Source organism: Eurosta solidaginis, chromosome 2 (genome assembly GCF_040869045.1).
Source record: "Eurosta solidaginis isolate ZX-2024a chromosome 2, ASM4086904v1, whole genome shotgun sequence".
NCBI classification, from domain to species: domain Eukaryota; kingdom Metazoa; phylum Arthropoda; class Insecta; order Diptera; family Tephritidae; genus Eurosta; species Eurosta solidaginis.
Window position 1 is genome coordinate 242,471,320 of NC_090320.1, and position 22,043 is coordinate 242,493,362.

Genomic DNA, 22,043 nt, shown 5'->3' on the forward strand with positions numbered 1-22,043 from the left:
ATTTCGCTCACATATACACACGCATATGGTTACACACTACAAATACACGTGCGTATGGCTGGTGACCAGGTAGAGGATTGTAGAAGAAGAAATGTCTAGACATTTGGACAGAGAGTATAAAAGCAGCAGAAGCTGAGTAGTCCGTAAATAATTTGATTTAAGCACGCTATTGGTTGTGAAGTCAAGTGTTATTGTGAAGTACTTTCAAAGTAGTCTAATAAAGGCCATTTTTGGACTATTGAATATTGGAGTTATTTATTCAACAGTTTAGCGATTCGAACGTTAGCAGAAGATTTGGGATAAGCGGAATTTCACTAAATTCGTTACAATAAAAAATTATTGATAATTATTTTTTCGATAATAACATATATATATATATATATGTATATTTTTTATATTTGTAATACTCAGTTGGGTTTTTACTTTTGAATATTCTTTTTAATAAATATTTCTCGGTTTATTGACTTTTATCCGATTCTGATGCAACTGTTATTAGCTCATTAAATGGTTGGACATCGCCGGATATTAACAAAGTGGAAATAAGCCAAATTAACGCACGCAAAACTCTGAATTGCGACTAAAAGAGAAAAGTAGGAAGAGAGTGAAGAGTAGGATATAAAAACCAAATTAATTATAATTAAGTGACAATTAATCATTCAGTCCAATGCTTTGTAGAGTTCAAATATTGTATCAATTGATTGGTCAAACTTTTTTAGTTCAACTCCTTTTATACGTACCCATCCTCGGAGTGAATCCTTGAAGAATGGTCCAACTACACCTGTTATTGAACCGATTCCATTGGCAATACCCATTATAGTGGCAGCATAATTAGGACTCATATCTAATGGAGTCAATTTTATACCAGCATAATAACTACCCAACACATTTATGGCACAATGACAAAAGGCGAATATATCAGCCTTTTCACTGCAGCTCAAACAAGGCACAAGGCCATTGTATAGATTAGGAGCCACTGCAGCTGCGAGAAAGAAAAGTATGAAAGATTAGAGTGTGAATTAGATTTAAAAGAAGTTAAAACAAAAATTTGAATCATGTTATCAATTAGGCGACTCACATGGTCTTCTATTTGTCGTATGTGCTATGTTTCAATCAAATTTTATATTGGAAACAATGGGAAAAATCAACTGCGAATGCACAAAAACGCTTAATCGATTCAAAGCGAAGAAAGAGGCAAGGCATTTCATTATACTCTTATGGCGCTGTCAGCTTCATAAGCTCCTATTATCCGTCACGTATGTGATATCCGCGTGTACTGGGATCCAACTGATTATGAGTTGAAGTTTTGATGAACCCACAACTCTAATAGATACTTGGCGGTAATAGTCTAGACAGAGATACAATTTTTCTTTTCCGCCTTCGGATTATTGTTTTCGAGGCCCTCAACTAGACTTTTACCCACTTGGCTAATGTAGAGAGGGCGTTGGATATTATTCAACCCATCGCATTCCTAATGGCGACAATTCCTGCTCGGACGAAGTTATAGTGATGGGGCAGACTGAATTTATAGCTGATTAGACTGAGATAGAGCTCGTAGCATTTGCAAATTACCCTCCCGACAGTTTGGAAAGATCCTACAGAGATAGGGCAGACTAGGCAGCTCTAGCATTTTTCAGTGGCTCACCGATAGCAAAATAAAGCAACCGGAGCACATGGTACCTCTCTCCTCTATATTGAGTTTTATGTTGAAGTAAAGCCCCAAGGTACTCAGCCTTAACAGATAGCGCCAGCTGGTATCAGCTGTGCTGTCTTGTACCTCCTCATGAAAAGAACTAGTTCATGTTGGTTTAAACCGTTAGTTTAAGAGACTTAAAAGAACACGTCAGCATGCCCAGGTGCCCAGGAATCGAGATATTGCTGCAGAAGGTGAAATGAAAGCCACTTTTATATTGCTAGAAATAGGGATATTTATCAACTTTAGGAGTTATTCAGCTACGTGAAATCCCTAGCGATATCTTAAGTTAAGAGGGCTCAAAAATAGTTATTAACCCAAGAAAGTTTTATCTCCTACAAAAGCAGCAATCAGTGACTGGTTTGAGCAATTGGTAGGCGGAAAAAATCAGAAATATTCTTTTCAGACATTGCTCTTTGACACAACCAGATGCTTGATGCTATTTCATAGGTTTAGATACTGACTACTTAGTTTTTGCAGTCTGAAAATAGCTGGTTTGTACTTCCCGTTGAGGAGAACTTGATTCGTTTTGAATATAGCCTTAAGCAATAATTTTGTTGCTATCTAATAAGTTTTTTTAAAGTTCTTTGCCTGATTTCACCCATCACAGAACAATTCGGCTAACTCTCCGGCGTTCTTTACCCAGGAACATAGCCATACGTCTCTTGGATTAAACTATATCTTCAATCTATTGAGCGATCAGGGCCTGGGCGATAGAGTTGGCAGATATGAGAATTATGTGGTACAGTGTGACTTTTTATTCGCATTGATTTTTATCAGTGACTGAGACCGAAACTCTCAGATTTCCCATATGGGCAATAGCAGACCCATAGCATAACTGTTATCTGAAACGATATGAATCAACGCCTTTTCGATTTTTGCCGCTATTTGCGGTCAGATTTTACCGACTAACAGTTTACGGCGAAATTTACTGATGTTTCGCAGTAGCACATATCGTTGGCTCATTGCTTTACAATATCAAAGCTAATGGTTCCTGTGACGAGAGTTATTGGATCTTTGATTTTCAGTACTTCGTAAGTGTGATTGGGAAAGGTACGCAGATGCCGTGGCAGTATTACCAGTTCACGCATATATGGCGGTCAGTTATATTTGAGTTATGTGAATAGCATATCGACTCTTCACTTCAATATCACCATATCTTGGCTGTCGTTTCGAAGAGCTCTATCTCATCCAACTTTTGGAAAATAACCTAACTTCAAAATTTGATTGAACAAAGCTCTATTTCAGAATTCGGATTAAGGACGCCATATCTCAAAATTTATTTTAAAGACACCTGTTCTTAGCATAAAATCCATACATTTTGAGATGGGATAGGGGGTATATGAAATAAATTCCTAGATAGGGTGTTGTGCAACCGAATTCTGAGGTAGGGCGTTTTTGGAATGTAATGAATTACCAATAAATGTCATAATTTTACGCATAACCGTTACGGAGAATATCTCATAATTGACAAGCACATCGGAGAGCATTCCCGAAAGCACGGATAACAACCAATTAAGCATATATGGCATAAGATTCTGCAAACCGCTGATAAAGCTTTGAGCCAATGGCAACTGTTTGGCGTCCTTTATGAACTGCGGCACTTCAGTAGCCGTTTGCAACTGTGACCAGTCATACTGTATGGTGGCCGAAATTAATGCCCACATAGGTAAATTTTGAAAAATGTCCTTCCAAGGAGTTTTGATATTTCCAAAATTGGATCGTCTTGCTGTAACGATCTCTTTTTCCAAATACTGTTTTTCTGTCAATTGAATATATGGACTCTCCTCTGGTGCATTGTGGCATAGAAATACCTGGGACGAAGTGTAAAAAAGGTGAGTCAGAAAGCTTTTATATTTCATTTTTTTTTTAACTACAAGAATAATACTTACGAAACCCACAAACCAGAGTAAAGCGCAAATACCAAAATAATAGAAAATCAGCGTCCAATCGTAGCGATGCAAGATCAAACCCGATACAAAATTACCCATAGATATACCAATTTGACTGCCACTTAAAACAATTGAACCCAATGTAGCGCGTTCTTTAGCGGGTACCCATCTCGTAAGTAAGTCACTCAAAGCCGGATACGTTGGACCCTCGCTGAAGCCCATCATCAAACGTATAAATATAAGCGCTAACGGGCCACCCCATTTAACAGCTGTTGGCGTAAGTATGGTTAGTAGAGCAGTCATGGCAATACCAATCGCAAGTACCCATTTACCACCATAACGTACAGCAAGTTGAGCGCTCGGTATATGCGACAAAACATAACCAACATAGAAGGAAACCAAAATTAATGTTTGTACTTGATCAGACCATTCATAGGTGTTGGGTGTTTGATGCTTTCTAAAGGCACCCGATAGAGTACCGTTACGATGTTGTTGCATACGTTCATATAAATTGAATGAACTTAATTGTACCGTACTGAGTTCACGTAAACGATGGAACTTTTGTTTGGGTGGTGCAACCATATGAGTTAGTGCGATATCCAAGCTATGTCGCATTGTGTAAGCATTGACAATGGCGAGGAATCCAAAAAAGCATAAGATGAAACGTTGTGGGATATGATTTACTGTGCGATGTGGTGACGGCATGAAAAGGAGCATGTATTAAAAAAAGTAGGTTAAGTTTGGTTAGGTTGTGATTTTTGAGAGTTACAGCTGTGGCAGTTGAACCATTGACATGACATAATTACTACAATATTGACATATTTTAGCAAAGAGCAACCAATTAATTCTCTCCGCCGCACAATAGAAGCATTTAAGCACTGTATGGCTGCTACTTTCGATTAAGTACTCCTGCCAGGAACTACACGATAAAGAGATAATAATTAAAGAGATTGGTTGATCTTGACCCGTGAAAATTGCTGTGGACTGTGGGTATAGAGCAAGGGTCTTCAAAAATGTAAATGTATTGCCCTTCAGCATATGCAATGAGAGCTTATGCTATGGACTGCAGACCCTGGCCTAGAGTATAGACATTCTGGCGTTCATCCATCTCTATTGTTGTTATATTGAATCTGTCGTAGTCCACCTGATGCATATTTTTGTGTAGGAACTCTAGAAGAAGAACGAACTCAACCCGATATATTCTGTTCTAGGACTCAGTGCAGTTTTAAACATCTGTTCACCAAGAGATGAGGTTGTATTTGTCTTTTGGATGCAAATTTGTAAATATACCTATTTCCCAACTACAAGAGGGTCACTATGCGCGTGCCATACAATTTTTTTTTTTGAATTTGGTGCGACCACGGCAAATTTTTCAAAGGCCACGATTTAAGTGAATCTACTTGAAGTCCAGGTCTTTATATGAAATATGCCCCTGCACGGCTAATTTATAGTCTTGAGAGTGGACGGAAATATGGCTGTTTATAATAGTCGTGTAGATAAGATCAACCGTGATGTTGGGTTTTTAGTGATAGTGACCCTTGAAATCGTTTTTGGTTATTTATATGCCATGATTAGAAAGCGTGTACTTTAGCTCTAAAGTGAAAAACTTCGGCCTTAGCAATGTAGCTTTAAAAAATGGGAAAAAGCTTATCAACTTAAAGTTTAAATATCGACTAAGCTGACCATCGTTTTCATTCCAGTCCGCGCTCTCTCCAAAAGGAAGAACTTAGCATACAGACGAATCGCATAGCGACTCTGGCAAAGTAGTGAAAAGTAGAAAGAGAATGATCTTTGATGCTAGCAGAGAGGAATAATTTGGAGCTTTCGATAATCGACTATTCGAATAATCAATAGACAAACGTTTTTTTGTAAATAATCGATTACAACTAATGGACTAGTTGTTTGTATTCGATTAGTGACAGATTCGACTACTCGAATGGTTTTTTTTTATAATTTCTAATGAGTTGTACGATTTGTGAAGATTTTGTGGAGTTATTGTTAGTCGTCTGCAGCTCACATATTTTTCAATTTCCTTTTTTGGTATGCTTGGGAACTACAAAAAATATTCCATACCCAGCTACGTTTCCGGAAACTAATTTTTTGGCAAAAAAGACAAAAAATTTAATTTAAGCAATTTTAAAATTTTATTTTTTAACGTCAAAAAGTTGTGTTTCTCAAACTGCCCAAAGCGAATCCATACAAGGTAATGGCGAAGCGAATTCAACCCATTCGCCGTGCAGAAGAATGTCAAGTCAAAAGAAAAGTTCCATTCATTTCGATTTTAAGTGGCATATTGTTGTACAATGCGTTATATGGAAATTAATCAAGAAGAAGCAACACCTGGTACTGAATTGGCCTTGAAACTGCCTATACTCGAATGTGACAGTTATTCGATTGCTAGCTATATTCAAATCGAGTACCAGCGAAGCGATCTTCAATCAATGCAAAAGTCGCTACTAGAACACAACTCACACAAGAAGATTGCGCATTGCCCATGTAAACATTAGATCAACTGTTTTTTATGACGTTTGAATTGATTCTTCTTTTTTTTTCTAGCCCTTTTTTTTATTCGCTCAAGAGTCAACTATGACATAGATGCGCAGAACGAAGCAATTTTGAACTCGTAAATGCGCAATCTGGGTAGGTCATTTGTGAGACTAACAGACTAGTCGATTAGCCGAATAATCGTTTGTAAATTATTTTAAGGCTCTTTTTTACAAACGATTATTCGGCTAATCGACTAGTCTGTTAGTCTCACAAATGACTAGTCAATAATCGTTTGTAAATTATTTTAAAGCTCTTTTTTACAAACGATTATTCGGCTAATCGACTAGTCGGTTAGTCTCACAAATGACCTACCCAGATTGCGCATTCACGAGTTCAAAATTGCTTCGTTCTGCGCATCTACCTATGTCATAGTTGAAAAAATTGGCAACTGACGAAAGCAACAAAGTATGCGAAAGTAACAAGGCATCCACTTATGAATCTGTCTTATGTATTATGAGAAGGACTCAATCCAAATCAATGATGTATTGTATTTTATCGGTGCAACTCCGTGCCTGATGAGTATGCCTTCGTCAGAATTTTCGTGGCACTTCACTTTTCTGAGAGCACTCATATTTACATCATGGAGAAGTCTGATCAGCTCTTATGACAGCACTGCGATTTACAAACGTTGAAACCGCAAGCATTCGAATACTTTCGTAGGAAGGCTTTCCCGATGTCTGAACTTGATTGGCTTTTCGATAAACTTATAAAGATTGTGCTAAATGGCTATGGGCTTAGATTTCCAGCACACTTAGGATGGAATTCTCCTGGCTGTTCGAGGCTAAATGTGTTTGCATACAAGGTAACTGCTTTTCTCGACAATAAATGCATAGCCTTGTCTTCGATAGTATAAAGCAGATACAAAATTTTCTATTTCCTGCAGTCGTATACTTATCAAGTTTCGCTTCCGTGTCTAGGTATACAGCTGGGGTAAAATTTTGGTTTAAATTGATGCCCTTACCTTGTGGAGCGCTTCATGCAAAGTAGTTTTAGTCACTTAATAAGGCATGTTAGGAAATTATGAGTCCAGTACAAGAACACAAAAATCAATACTAATTGGTCGTGGGATATTTAAAGAACCGTGGGAGAGCTTTGTTTTTATGCCATATAATTTTAGTAACGCAAACAACAGCGAACTGCAAAGTGTCGAAGATCATGTGCAGGTCTTGCAATCTTATATTATCAAAGGTACTCTTATCATTAAACTGGATACTGCCTTCTGGAGTCACATGCTTTTAGATTAAGTCTCATCAGCAACAGCACGTGTAGGAAGTGCGGGTTGGCGGAGCACGTTTTGTGCTTGTTGTTGTTGTTGTAGGCCTTGGGGTACGTTCCGGTAATAAGCACCATAAAAGTACTAGCCCGGCTATCTCGGGAACGATTTGGTAAGACCACATGAAACCTCCTAGACCATACCGCCCTCCCACGCCCTAGATCCATCAGGAGTTCGGGGTCGCCAGAGCCTCGGCTGTTAATGAAACAGGATTCGTCACGGGTAGGTGAGGTTGACAATTGGGTTGGAGAAGCTATATATTGCGCTGGCAACCCCTTGAGAGGGTTGCGCTACACAACCCCTTAAATCAATTTGGTATTATAGTCGCCTCTTACAACAGGCATACCTACCGCGGGTATTTTTCAAGCCCCCTAACCCGCTGGGTGGCACGTTTTGTGCTCGTATCCTGCATTGTCAGCCTAAGACTCCAGATATCAGACCTAGAAGTAGCAAGTAGCATGGGTCCTTGAAAGCTGCTAGTTTCTGTCAAAACGACGAAGGTGTTTTTTAAACCTATGTACTAGTTTCTGATAGAGGTTTTCAGTTTGCTCGTTGAGCACACTTCTGGTAACACTATGGACTCATTCAGCATATGAGAGATTCTCACGGACCGGCCAGTTCAACCTAACCTAGCCTAACGCAGAGATGGGTCTCTGGCTGCAGTTGCCAACTTACCTAGCCTAACTGAAATGAGCACGATTGATCCTAAATTTGATATTTCCCTCAACACTTACATATCCCCAAAAAATGCTGCTGGGTTGAGACAATCCATGGAATTTGTTGTCTTATTCGCGCTTGAACTAACTGTATTTGCTGAGCTGGCCAAACTGTAGGTGATTGCATGCTTTCCAAGGTCAATTATGCAGCATGCCAAATTTTAGATATTCGCAATTTTTTCCGTTCACAATAAAATGTCGCCGTTCAAGTTTTTAAACTCTCCGTTGTTAAATCCACAAATTTGAATTAAATTAAATGCAATAAAAAGACAAAATATCAACGAAATGTATTGTGATTGAAAATGAAAACAGCCAAATGAACAAAATGATTTTGAGTAAGAAGATTTAATTAAAAAAAATTTAGTTTTGACGTGTCAATTTTGTTGCAACAAAATTGTTTACAAATAATTTTTTGTTCCGAAAAATTTTAAATGATTAGAGGAATTAAAATTTTTTTTATATAATTTGGGTAGTTTATAATTTTTATACTCCGCGTGCTTTGCACACAGAGTATATTAACTCTGATTGGATAAGGGTTGGTTGTACAGGTATAAAGGAATCGAGATTGATATAGACTTCCATATATCAAAACCATCAGTATCGAAAAAAAAATTTGATTTAGCCATGTCCGTCCGTCCGTCTGTCCGTTAACACGATAACTTGAGTAAATTTTGAGGTATCTGGATGAAATTTTGTATGTAGGTTCCTGGGCACTCATCGCTCACTTGTTCGATACCGAAAAAATGGATAATTCATTACCAAAGACGGATAAAGCGATGAAAATGGGTAGGTGGGTTGACTTTATGACGCAGAATAGAAAATTAGTAAAATTTTGACAATGGGCGTGGCACCGCCCACTTTTAAAAGAAGGTGATTTAAAAGTTTTGCAAGCTGTAATTTGGCAGTCGTTGAAGATATCATGATGAAATTTGGCGGGAACGTTACTACTATTACTATACATGTGCTAAATAAAAATTAGCAAAATCGGGTGAAGAACACGCCCACTTTAAAAAAAAAAAATTTGTTGAAGTAAAATTTTAACAAAAAATTGAATATCTTTACAGTATATAAGTAAATTATGTCAACATTCAACTCCAGTAATGATATGATGCAACAAAATACAAAAATAAAAGAAAATTTCAAAATGGGCGTGGTTCCGCGCTTTTTCAATTATTTTGTCTAGAATACTTTTAATGCCATAAGTGGAACAAAAATTTACCAATACTTGTGAAATTTGGTAGCGGCATAGATTCTATGACGTGATGGGCGAAATCGGTTGAAGCCACGCCCAGTTTTTATACACAGTCGACCCTCTGTCCTTCCGCTCGGCCGTTAAAACGATAACTTGAGCAAAAATCGATATATCTTTACTAAACTCAGTTCACGTACTAATCTGAACTCACTTTATCTTGGTATAAAAAATGGCCGAAATCCGACTATGACCACGCCCACTTTTTCGATATCGAAAATTAAGAAAAATGAAAAAAATGCCATAATTCTATACCAAATACGAAAAAAGGGATGAAACATAGTAATTGGATTGGTTTATTGCCGCAAAATATAACTTTAGAAAAAACTTTGTAAAATGGGTGTGACACCTGCCATATTAAGTAGAAGAAAATGAAAAAGTTCTGCAGGGCGAAATCAAAACCCCTTGGAATCTCGGCAGGAATACTGTTCGTGGTATTACATATATAAATAAATTAGCGGTACCCGACAGATGGATTTCTGGGTCAGCCTGGTCCACATTTTGGTCGATATCTCGAAAACGCCTTCACATAGACAACTAAGGGCCACTCCCTTTTAAAACTCTCATTAATAGCTTGAATTTGATACCCATGTCATACAAACACATTCCAGGGTTACCCTAGGTTCATTTTCCTACATGGTGATTTTCCCTTATTTTGTTTCCAAAGCTCTCAGCTGAGTATGTAATGTTCGGTTACACCTGAACTTAGCCTTCCTGACTTGTTTAAATTACATACACTGTAATGTGGAATCTTACATTTGAGTCCAATTAGAGAACCACAAATTTGGAGTTGCGGCAACCGTGGTGTGATGGTAGCGTGCTCCGCCTGCCACACCGTATGCCCTGGGTTCGCACCCCGGGCAAAGCAACATCAAAATTTTAGAAATAAGGTTTTTCAATTAGAAGAAAGTTTGTCTAAGCGGGGTCGCCCCTCGGCAGTGTTTGGCAAGCGCTCCGAGTGTATTTCTGCCATTAAAAGCTCTCAGTGAAAACTCATCTGCCTTGCAGATGCCGTTCGGAGTCGGCATAAAACATGTCGGTCCCGTCCGGCCAATTTGTAGGGAAAATCAAGAGGAGCACGACGCAAATTAGGAGAAAAGCTCGGCCTTAGATCTCTTCGGAGGTTATCGCGCCTTACATTTTTTTTTTATAAATTTGGAATTAAATTTTTTCAACTTAAGTAATATCATTTTTGCTTTATAAAAAATTCCTTCTTTTGCTGAGTACGCTATGATTCTCGAGTTGAGTCACTGTTTCGAAACAACTCTTGAGATTTTAGAAGTATGCGTAGTTATCAACATGAGCTCTAATGGTACTCAAGCTCAAATGTTTGTTGGGTATATTCGACGCCATTTCGAACGAATGCATATGGTTAACTAGAGTTTAACTCTGCCAGATCGGCCGCTTAAGCTCAGCTTAAACTTCAGCTAAAGTGGACTGAAAAACTGCAGAATAAGTTTAAGCGTATATTTTTGCGATTCAAGCGGTGATTTTCTGCGGCCATAGTAACTCCTTGGACCATAAGAAAATGTTTGTGAAACACAAGTACAGTCTTCAATGACTGGCAATTGATTTCTGCTCGCCATATATGAGGAGGAGTATAGTAAGATTGTATCATCGTAGTTTAGATTTGCTGTTGAGCGCCCGGCCAATTACTTTGTTTGTGGTTAGCAATGTTTCTTCATCTTTTCCCCAAGTTCTGCTGGCAAGCGACTTGAGGATTTTGTTACCGCTTTGTAATTTGCAGAATATTTTTTTATACAAAAGGGAAAGGGTGAACCTTCTATATCTTCGAGTAGAGTACCGTGGTTGACTCTGTCAAAAGCTTTTGATAGCGCTGGTAGTGCTATGTATTTTGCGGAAACCATGCTGATGAGTGGCTAGGCGAAGACTCGCAGTAAACTGACGGAGCAGGAAGGTTTCCAATGTATCCGCTATTGACGAACTAAGTGGTACCGTTCGTTATGACTCACCTTCGTTAGCCGGTTTCCCAGGCTTGAAAACGTACGTCAGGTAGTTTTCTCCCTCAGCGCCATGATGATTTAGCATTGGCATCGCTACTCCATCTGGACCTATTGATTTAGAAGGTTTGGTGTTTTTCATGGCATCTTCAACCTCTGTTGGGTGATGGTAACGGGTCACACGTCGTGTTTGTGTCTATGTTCTCCTCTGCTTGCACGTCATCTTGCCTTGTCTACTCAAGGACGCATTAAAAATTGCCGGCAAAAACCGCTCACGCATGTCTTCGAGTCCGCAGACTTGTATCGCCAAAGGCGACGGATATATTATCATTATGTTTTTTCGGGTTAGACACGGATTTGACGATTGACCACGGCTTATCGACACCCAAGAGAGGTTGCAGTTATTTCGATGCTCTTCCCAATTGCACGTTTGTGTTAATTTACCAGCGGCGTAGTATTTAAGTTGAGATTCATAATATGAGTCAAGTTATCCCTAGTTCATGATAGCGCCTGTCGGAATTTCTTTAGATAATCTTTTAATTAATTTTTGAAAATATATCAGGTGAGCTAGAATCATAGCACTGAGCCTGGTGGTAATGCAACACAGTGGAAATCAATGCATATACCCTAATGTCCAATCCTCTGTCGGTATATTCGGATTCTGATTCTACAGAAGTCGCAGTGTATCCCTCGACTTGATCACGCATACTTAAATTTTGGTACCGTGGAGTTTTGCGCTTTATCCACCAAATCAAACAGCCCGTTCGTTCCTTGCTTTTGGAGGTTCGGAACCACTCCCTCCAGCCACCGCAAGCTCGCGATGTTGTCGCACGCTATCATCTTCACACCATGGAACATGCTGAGTACAGCCTCAGGATCAGGATTCTTTGAAAAAAATGCAAAATCTATTCAAATATTTGTTTTCCCTTTTGTACCTTTCATGACAATGAAGTAGTATATTAAGTTCGGTCTGGTTCTCGGAAATTGTGAGACCTTAAAGGGGAAGAGAAAAACAAACAAATAAGCATACCGAAATGATCAGGATGACGAACTGTTGTCTTCCGTCTGTATGTTTGAATGCAAACTAGTGCCTAAATTTTTGAGATATCTTCAAATTAAGATAGCGCGTACATTTTAGTGTCCGATTAGACATTTGTCGGAACCGACCGTATCGAACCCCCCATGACATACATATATCTCCCATACAACCGATTTTGCAGAAAAAGGATTTTCGCCAATTGTTTCTCGTTTTAACAATGTGGCAAGCACTTTTGTCTGAAAAAATTGTCAAATTTCACTCCGCATTACAATAGGGCCATTTTTGAGTAGGGTTGCCATTTAGGGTTGCCTCCTACTAGAAATTAAAAAAAAATTGCATGAGATATGCCGATATGGGTATCAAACGAAAGGTGTTTCACTCCGCATTACAATAGGGACATTTTTGAGTAGGATTGCCATTTAGGGTTGGGGTAGTTAGACGAAATAGTACTCTACTTACTCATATTCTATTAAAGCCTTAAAGGAGAACAATTAAGTTAAAAATCTTCGTAAAAAAATCTTACACATGATTCGACTTAATTTTCTTAATTTCACAGACGCTAATAAAATTGAAATGCAATATCAAGGCAGCGTGCCAAAGTCTAGCAAAATATTTCTAAATGCATATTTTTGGCAAATATGAAATGAATAATTGCAATTTCTCACATATTACTATTAGAAAGATTTCTCACCATAGCAAAAAGATATCTCACCATGGTAATTTGCTACCGTTGAACACTAGAGGCATATGTTCAATTTGAAAACGACATCTAACCATTTAACTAGTAACCAACAGATGGCGCTTAGGGAAGTAAGTTGACATTTAATTAAACAAACTGATAGTTGTCATTCGTGAAATTTGGAATTTAATAAAATTGTGAGACTTTCATAGTGTATAACTAAAAAAATGTTCAAAATTAATAATTCGGCGCATGAAGATTCTCGACCTAAATAACTTAGTTCTCGATTTCACTAATTTTCATAACAATACCTTATACTATAGGCTGGAATTGCCCATTTCAAATTTTTCATTCCAGTTCATTTTGCGGTTAGTGTTTGATATGTTTTTAAAATCTATATTTAAGGAAATCAAATATTGTTAAGTAAAAATATATAATATATGTACATATAAAAAAAGTGGAGTTTGATTAATGATGACATGTAGAACAAAGTATGTTATGCGGCATACTCGAAGATTGCCGAGCAAAGCTCGGTCGCCCGTGCTATTCATTAAATTGGGTCCAGTTTTTTAGGAGGAGCTCAGTCACAAATACACGTGCATATGATATACATATATATTTTAACGAAGGTATGATAAGAATAATGGGGAATACCATTACCTAAAAACTCACAAATTTTGCAAAACGCCTTATTGTCAAAAGTGAGAGAGATGATAAACTGTCTAACATAGTCATGGTACAAGGACAAACATCGTACTGTGAGGAGGCGGAAATACAAATATCCCATAACGTGGTGGAGTATGGGACATCCCCCCCAAAAGGTCGAGAAATTTTATTTTTCAAATACTTTGCAGAATAAAAATGAAATATCCAAAGAAAACAAATATTCAAATGTTCAATACTTAATTTTGGCATTTCACGATGCACGGCAATTTATACATGAATACCGCTTTTATAAAAATAAAACAAAATTTATGAAACTTTTTCGAAGTTAGCCTCCAAAAAAAGATATCGGCTTTCGAATTTCGAAATTCTATGTTTCGAAATTTTATTTATTTTTTGGTTAACGCGTCCAGCAAATTGAAAAAGTAAAAATGTGGGCGTGGTCCGCTCTTTTCCCTAATTTGAAGAGCTGAATTCTTTTCTTGAGAAATTTAGTATAACATTTTTATACTAAAGAAATAACTTTTTACTAGAAACATTAATTTTATATCACAACTAAATTTATTTACATATTTCCCAGTACTAACGTGTAAAGGGTACACATTTAATCTACTTCCTCCACTGTTGGACCACTGCGTCCACCACCGAATCCTCCAGCCTGTTGACCACAAGATGCTCCTTGACCACTACCGCCGTGTAATTTTGTCATAACCGGTGAGCAAAGTTTGGTCAATGTATTCATCTTGTCCTCGTAGTCTTCTTTATCGGCCAATGTGTTTGCATCGAGCCACTTGATGGTGTCTTCACAAGCCTTTAATGCATCGCTCTTCTCTTTATCACTCAGCTTATCACCAGCACCGTCCAATGCTTGCTTAACGCCAAATACATAACTCTCCAAATTATTTCGAACCGCTATCTTATCTCGTTGTCGTTCATCTTCTTCAGCATATCGCTCTGCTTCATTAACCATACGATCAATTTCGGCTTGTGGTAGACGTTTTTTGTCGTTCTTGATGGTGATATTCTTAGCATTGCCAGAACTCATTTCCTTCGCCGATACATTCAGTATACCATTGGCGTCCAAATCGAAAGTTACTTCAATCTGAGGCACTCCACGTGGTGCTGGCGGTATACCAGATAGATCGAACGTGCCCAAACGATTATTGTCTTTGGTCATGACACGTTCACTTTCAAACACCTGGATTGTGACGCCAGGTTGATTGTCGGCATACGTGGAGAATGTTTGTGTTTGCTTACATGGAATGCGACAATTTCGTTCGATGATTTTCGTCATAACACCACCAGCAGTTTCGATACCCAATGACAGTGGCGCTACATCAACCAGTAGGACATCTTGAATTTCGCTGCTCTTGTCGCCACTCAAAATAGCTGCTTGAATGGCTGCACCATATGCCACAGCCTCATCCAGATTGATGGAAAGATTTAGACTCTTGCCACAGAAGAACGACTGCAATAGACTCTGTACTTTTGGTATACGCGTTGAACCACCAACCAATACGATATCATGAATTTGGTTCTTGTCCATCTTTGCATCATTCAATGCCTTCTCCACCGGCTCCAAAGTCTGACGGAACAAGTCTCCACACAATTCTTCGAAGCGCGCTCTTGTTAGTTTTGTATAGTTAATCGATTCCTTCAAACAGTGCATCGATTTCAATAGTAGCCTCTGTGCTGGATGACAATGTGCGTTTCGCTCTTTCGGCAGCTGTGCGTAGACGACGCAATGCTCTAGGATTTGAACGTAGATCTTTCTTGTATTTGCGCTTAAACTCATCCGCCAAATGATTTACAAGTCGGTTGTCGAAATCTTCACCACCTAAATGTGTATCACCAGCAGTCGCACGTACTTCGAATAGTGAACCCTCGTCGATGGTTAGGATTGATATATCGAATGTGCCGCCACCCAAATCGAAGATTAATACATTACGTTCACCTTCCAAATTCTTATCGAGTCCATATGCCAACGCAGCTGCTGTGGGTTCGTTAATAATTCGCAGCACATTCAAACCAGCTATTCGTCCGGCATCCTTTGTTGCTTGCCCCTGCGAATCATTGAAATACGCTGGCACTGTGATTACAGCATCGCTCACTGTTGTACCCAAATATGCTTCAGCCGTTTCCTTCATTTTGGTCAACACCATTGAACTGATTTCCTCTGGCGCGAAACGTTTGTTCTCACCCTTGTATTCAACGCATATCTTGGGTTTCCCACAATCGCTAACCACTTTGAGTTAAACACGGCCTTACTTATGAAAGCCAACACGAAAGATACTCAAATGATGAATATCTGTAATTAAATTCAGTAAAGGTCCATCGATATTCAACTAGTTTATTTAAAAAAAGTACTAAAACTACCCTATTTTACCCCTAAAAAATGCAAAAAAAAATACTTTTTTGGGGACAACATTGGTGAAAATTTTTCAGATATCCGAATGACAGAACAAAGAAGAATTTAGAGCGAGACAATTTACGGCTTGCTTCACCTGGTTATTCCACCATGCTCTAAGTTTTACAATTTTTTTAAATTTGAAAAACAAAAAACCAACATAAACAATTTAATTATGAATTATGACCGAATTATGATCTGCAAACTGACCACTTTTCGTTTAGCAGCTTTTCATGGCAGAGAGTTTGTCAAACCACTGCCTAGGCGCAGCTCGCTTAGAAATGCAGCACCCACCCACATTTAGCAGAATAAATTTTGGAAGTTTAACAAACCGCAAATCAAAAGCCGTTCAAGATATTACATTGAAATTAGGTGCAGGCTGAGTGAACGTATCAAAATCGGCTAAAGCTCTAACCTTAATAAAATTTGCAATAACCCCATAGTATTTAACAACATTTGTCTGATATTTTACCTCATGATTGAGCTAAGAAGAAAAGTTAAACAAAATTGGTATACTTAGTTTAGTCGGCTTTAGAAAAATTGTTATTACATACAGTAATGGCCACAAATTTTACAGAACTTTTACGACTATTCGAAGATTTTTGGAAAATAGCTCAGTTTGAATAATATATCTTATACTATAATATCTTATACAACCGACTACATTAGAGATTGTTCAAACTGAGTTACTTGTTTTTTTAAAAGGTGTTCAGAAATAATATAGGTCCTTTTAATTATTATAAATATGTTTCGAATTTTCTGTTGATGTTGATCATGTGAGTTAAAGGAAACCTTGCGTTAGTAGTTTAAGTTTTCCAGCGTACTCAAATCTTGCAATCCGGTCATGATGCCCTGCACAATGATATGGCAGAAGCGAGTCACAAACATAAAGCTCTTCGAAAAAACTCGAGTCCCAAGTCGTTCACTAATGTTTGTGCTATAAATGGCAGAGGGAAAATGAGACCCAAGAACAATTTAAAAAGTTAGCAGATTGCAGGGACAGCCCTGAAATATGTTAATACGGTACGGAAAATCCCAAAAAAGTGTTCAAGATAAGCTTATAGATGTATCTACCGAGGATATCACCCAACGCGTGAGCAGTGATAGCCAGGTATTACTCTGAGCTTTAAGCAGATATGATAATGCAAAGACTTTGTCTCCCTTGACATCAGTTATTGCGAAAAAGGATAACTAGCGTGATGTAAGAAGAAAATCTGTGCTTTTAAGATTTATGTTTAATAATGAGGTGTTATATGACAATTATTCAATTTCATTAGAGTCGCCAGATTAGCCAGTTGCAATACACTTTCCTTATTCAAAGTTCCTTTAAAGTTTGTTCCAGGTCCTCTAATAAGCAGGAAACAATAAATTACTAATTTTCGTAAAATAAACGATTGTGAGCAAACAAAGAAATCTATTTGTACTATGGCACTATTGTGAATAGTTGCACTGCATTACCGGCTACCATACCAGCGCAAGCTGTAAATTTTAACTGATTGACAGAACAGCTGATTTCTGTTGATATTTGATAAGAGACTCTGCTAGACGGCTATCCGTCATTTGAGGTATCAATTGACAGATATGGCTGATGGATATTTACATCAGGGCGTAAAGCAAAGTTTCTATCAGGTTGTTAGAAGCGACATGACAAACCTGATTAAACAATTTGTATACGTGTATGGTTTTCCGTCTTTCTTTTGCACACGAGAATTGGCATATCGCTGTCCTTGTGATTGCCTACGACGTATTCCATCATCGCTGATGTAAATATACATAAAGTATGTATAAACAAAAATAGCAAACACAGCTGATGTAAAAACTAATCAGACCTGTATAAATAAAGCCAGCAGACAGCGCTGATGTAGAAATTCGTCAAGCCTGCATAAATAAAATCCGACCTGATGTAAAAACATTTCACATTTCAAATTTATTTTCATACAAAATTTTATCATTTAATTATTTTACTAATATATTATTAAAATAGTAGACGTACATAACGTGGCATGGTTGATGAGCTTGAAGCCACAAAGTAAAACACTATGTTTTCACAATGAATTCATCTTTGAACTAATAAATATAAACAAAAATACAAACACCAAAAATGTATAAATTATATTATAAATAAAATGTATAAGGATATACATACATAAATGTAAAGATATAAATAAGCGTTGTTTATCCAGGTTTATGTATAAATTTATGTATGTGTATATGCTTATACATTTTATTTTTTATATAATTTATACATTTTTGGTTTTTGTATTTATGTTAATGTTTATTAGCCCTGAGGTAGACTTCGGAGTGAAGTCGAAATTATGCAAAAGCAAACATTGCGTTTTACTCTATGGCCGCAAGCTCAACAAACATACCGCAACAAAGAAATAAATAAGGCTTTAAGCAACAATTTAAGATGTATACAAAAGTTTTGAGTGGTAATCAGTGTGCGTGTGGGTGGAGCGAGTGTGGTGGTAGGAGATGACTGATTCTTTGCTCCAAATTCGCCAACTGCTGTGCCGTAATTGCTTGGTTAGTTGCCAATGTGTTTTGCTTAATGGGAATAAAAATTATTTAGAAAATGCAATGATAAATTAAATATCAATACATATATTCGTCAATATAACCTGCATCATTTCCAGCAGCTGGTCTATTTTTCTTCCACTGCTGAAGGCTGGGCGTGAGCATGAAAAGTCTCATTAAAACCTCCGCTGGTCGCGAAGCTCATATTAACGGGTTTGGCTGAAAATGTATGAGATATTCTACTTGGTTTTATTTAAAAAATTAATTATAGTTACCGTGGTTTTGTGATAACATATTACTATTAATAGTGGTATTTTTGAAAGAGGAATTTTTGATTTACGAATGTAATAAAGATAGTAATAAATTAAATTTAACACAGTGAAAGTTATTATAGTCAGTGGAATGTGTGGTTTGAAATAGGTAGGAACTGCATTTACATTTTATCTTTCGTTAAGGCTTAGAAATAACTGTTTAAGGACATCGTGTGGTTTATTAATAATTATAATTGGGCTCAGCCGCAACAATATTTTGATTTAATTGGCAAATATTTTGATTTGCGGCAATTCTTTGCTTTAGCCCACAACTGCTAAAACTCGTCCAAAAATATCGGGAGAAGTGTCAAAGGACGCGTTTACGAAAGCGGAAATTAAACATTTTATTTCTGTCAAAAGATATTGGTAATTCTATACGACAGCATGACACTGCTAATACGCGTCCAACAATATCGAAAGTGGTGTCAAAAGACGCGTATGCGTATTGACCTCGTCACCTCGACAACAATAATACGAAGGCGGAAAATAAAAATTTTAACTCGTTCAAAAGGTACTAACGAAAAACCGAAAAATTACCCCGGAGTGCTTCGAAAACGGAGATCGGATCCATGGTATTTTTGCTTAGAACACCTTTCTGCATTGGCGGCTGTTGGCCGCGCTTATAAAAAGTTACCCCGGGTGGGTCCAACACCGGTTTGGAGACCAAAACTATATCCGCAAAACACTTATGTTCACAATTTTTTTTTTTGGTAAAAGCCTAGTTGAAGGGTACGCTACTAAAAATATAGCGAGAGGTGTCAAAAGACGCGTATTGACCTCGAGAACAATAATCCGAAGGCGGGAAAGAAAAATTTTATCTCTTTCCGGAGATATTTGCAGTTGAAGTTGGCGATTTTCAGGTGGTTGTTGTAATGTTGGTGTACCCACAAAAAAAATTGTGAACATAAGTGTTTTGCATGGATATAGTTTTGGTCTCCAAACCGGCGTTGGACCCACCCAGGGTAATTTTATATAAGCGCGGCCTAAGGCCGCCAACGCAGAAACGTATTCTGCGCAAAAATACTATGGATATCATCCCCGGTTTCGGAGGTACCCGCGGGTCATTTTTGGTTTTTCGTTAATATCTTTTGAATGAGTTAAAATTTTTATTTTCCGCCTTCGGATTATTAATACTGATGTCAAGACGCGTCGTTTGACAACTCTCTCGATATTTTTCGTAGCGTATTAGCAGTCGACCCCGCAACTAGACTTTTACCTTTTTTGTGGCTACAACGAAATCATCGAAATTACAACAACCACATGGAAATTTTCAATTTCTTTTGCAAATATCTCTTGACATCCAAAAATTGTCACCTCTACTTTCGAATTCACGATCTAAAACGCGTCTTTTGATACCCCTCTTTATATAGGATATGTATTAAGTGTCATGCTGTCGTGTAGAATTACCGAACACCTTTCTACATTGGCGGCCTTCGGTCGCGATTATAAAAAATTATCGTAGGTGAGTCCAACGCCGGTTTGGAGATCAAAACTAAACCCGCGGAAAACACTTTTACCAACAGTTATTTTTGTGGGTACCACAAAATCATTAAAATTACAACATGAAAATTTAAAATTTTTTTTCCAAATATCGTGGTCCTGGGTCCAAAGCGCGCTTAGTAACACCTCTCCCGTTAGCAGTTGTGAGCTAAAGAGTTGCCTGATTTGCACCTCCATTTTGAGTCATAGGAACAATATTTTCACTATTGTCCTCATAAACCACACATTTCACATTTTTTTACGCTGGCTTCATAGAGCTACTGCTGAGGCAGGTTTTTAATTGCCTCTTATTCATTTACTGACTTTTTTAATAGGTCCCGCTGTAATAATTAATTAAATTAGCAAACAAAATTTCGCTATTGAGTTTGTCAAATGACGCACATTTTTTGGCTTTCGGTTCGTTTTTCTTCTTCTTTCGGTAAGAAAAGTCAAAAGAAAGAGGAACACGAGAAAAATGTATGCGAGTGTGTTAGTGATGTCAAAAATTCTGTTAATGTGCTGGAGTTTCCGTCAGCTCTGTCTAGCAGTTGACTTTTACATTGGCTGCGCAAGATGCGGACGAGTTCAGCTCATATCCTTTAAATCCCAAATACATTACATCCGACCTTATCCAATAACAGGGTACAACAAATCTCGGTAAAAGTCTAGTTGAGGGGTCGACTGCTAATACGTTACCAAAAATATCGAGAGAGGTGTCAAAAGACCCGTATTGACCGGAAAAGAAAAATTTTATGAGATATTTGCAGTTGAAGTTGGCGATTTTCATGTGGTGTTTGTAATGTTGTGGTACCCACAAAAAAAATTGTTTAACCATAGCTTAACCGCAATTTTGAAAACTGTATCTTCGAACTTCGGTAATGCAAATACGAATTTTCGCAACCTCCCAGGTACATTGTTATTGGCATATTTGTATTGCAAGAATTTTCTAAAAATATACGCATATTCATACAAATATACATACATATGAAGGTATATATATTTTACTTAACAAGGGTGGGCTCTATACTTTTCGAACCTAGTGCAGCTCAATTACCAACATAAGATAAATTCTACTGAGTGCAGTCTACTCTCTATCACAGACTAGGCACAGTGCAACATTTTTACTTAAATTGAAGAAGAAAATGCTTAACAAATTTTTTTTTATTTTCTATTTGTAGGCCGAATTTGAAATTTTTGTATTTGAAAATATTCATTTTTCAATTGTATTATTGATTATTTTATTATTCATCATTCATTCTGCATGCACCAATTGAAACATGAAAGGATTTCTTAATGATTTCAACAAGGGTCCAAGAAATGCTAAAGAAAAGGTTGCAGCTCTAAAAAAACTTACTTATTACAAAAACCCACTGTGCAATACTTTAGGGAGAGTACGACAGAAAGAGATAAGTTGTGTACACATTAAACCCCTCCCACTTTTTAAAAGAGCGAATGTTTGAATGCACTCTTACTCAAAGAAATCAATTGTCTTCTGCTGTGTGCAAAGGTCTCATAGCTTTCATGAATATATGGACGCACGGAAAATTAACACCATTGTAAACCTATACAAGTAGCGCAACTCCCAGCTGATGGCTCAAAATTAGCACACACACGCAAATA

The 22,043-nt window shown here is 37.5% G+C and overlaps 1 protein-coding gene, 1 long non-coding RNA gene and 1 pseudogene across 3 annotated transcripts; all 3 read right to left on the minus strand.

The window, feature by feature from the left end:
- Positions 1 to 457: 457 nt before the first annotated feature.
- On the minus strand, positions 458 to 12,666 carry LOC137242688 (sialin-like). The gene is made up of 6 exons (XM_067769946.1): positions 12,645 to 12,666; positions 8,137 to 8,229; positions 3,583 to 4,265; positions 3,108 to 3,504; positions 738 to 979; positions 458 to 577 (listed from the first exon to the last, which is right to left on the minus strand). The coding sequence occupies exons 1-6, from the start codon at positions 12,664 to 12,666 to the stop codon at positions 458 to 460; spliced, it is 1,557 nt and encodes a 518-aa protein (XP_067626047.1).
- Positions 12,667 to 14,296: 1,630 nt separating this feature from the next.
- Positions 14,297 to 15,927, minus strand: LOC137242689 (heat shock protein 70-like; annotated as a pseudogene).
- A 2,271-nt stretch (positions 15,928 to 18,198) lies between these two features.
- Positions 18,199 to 20,841, minus strand: LOC137242690 (uncharacterized). 2 transcript variants are annotated; one of them, XR_010950338.1, is made up of 4 exons: positions 20,748 to 20,841; positions 18,909 to 18,931; positions 18,738 to 18,852; positions 18,199 to 18,663 (listed from the first exon to the last, which is right to left on the minus strand). It is a non-coding gene; the product is annotated as an uncharacterized lncRNA (long non-coding RNA). The 2 variants fall into 2 exon arrangements; XR_010950337.1 differs by lacking the exon at positions 20,748 to 20,841 and having other exon boundaries at positions 18,909 to 19,065.
- Between the last annotated feature and the right edge of the window lie 1,202 nt (positions 20,842 to 22,043).

Excerpts from the sequence above, each read along its gene's own strand:
- LOC137242688 (XM_067769946.1), bottom strand. The coding sequence starts at position 12,666 with ATGGCAACCCTACTCAAAAATG. Across the intron at positions 8,230-12,644 it reads GGCAACCCTACTCAAAAATG|TTTGGCCAGCTCAGCAAATA; the intron begins GCCCTATTGTAA and ends AATCACCTACAG. Across the intron at positions 980-3,107 it reads TAAAATTATGACATTTATTG|CTGCAGTGGCTCCTAATCTA; the intron begins GTAATTCATTAC and ends TCTTTCTCGCAG.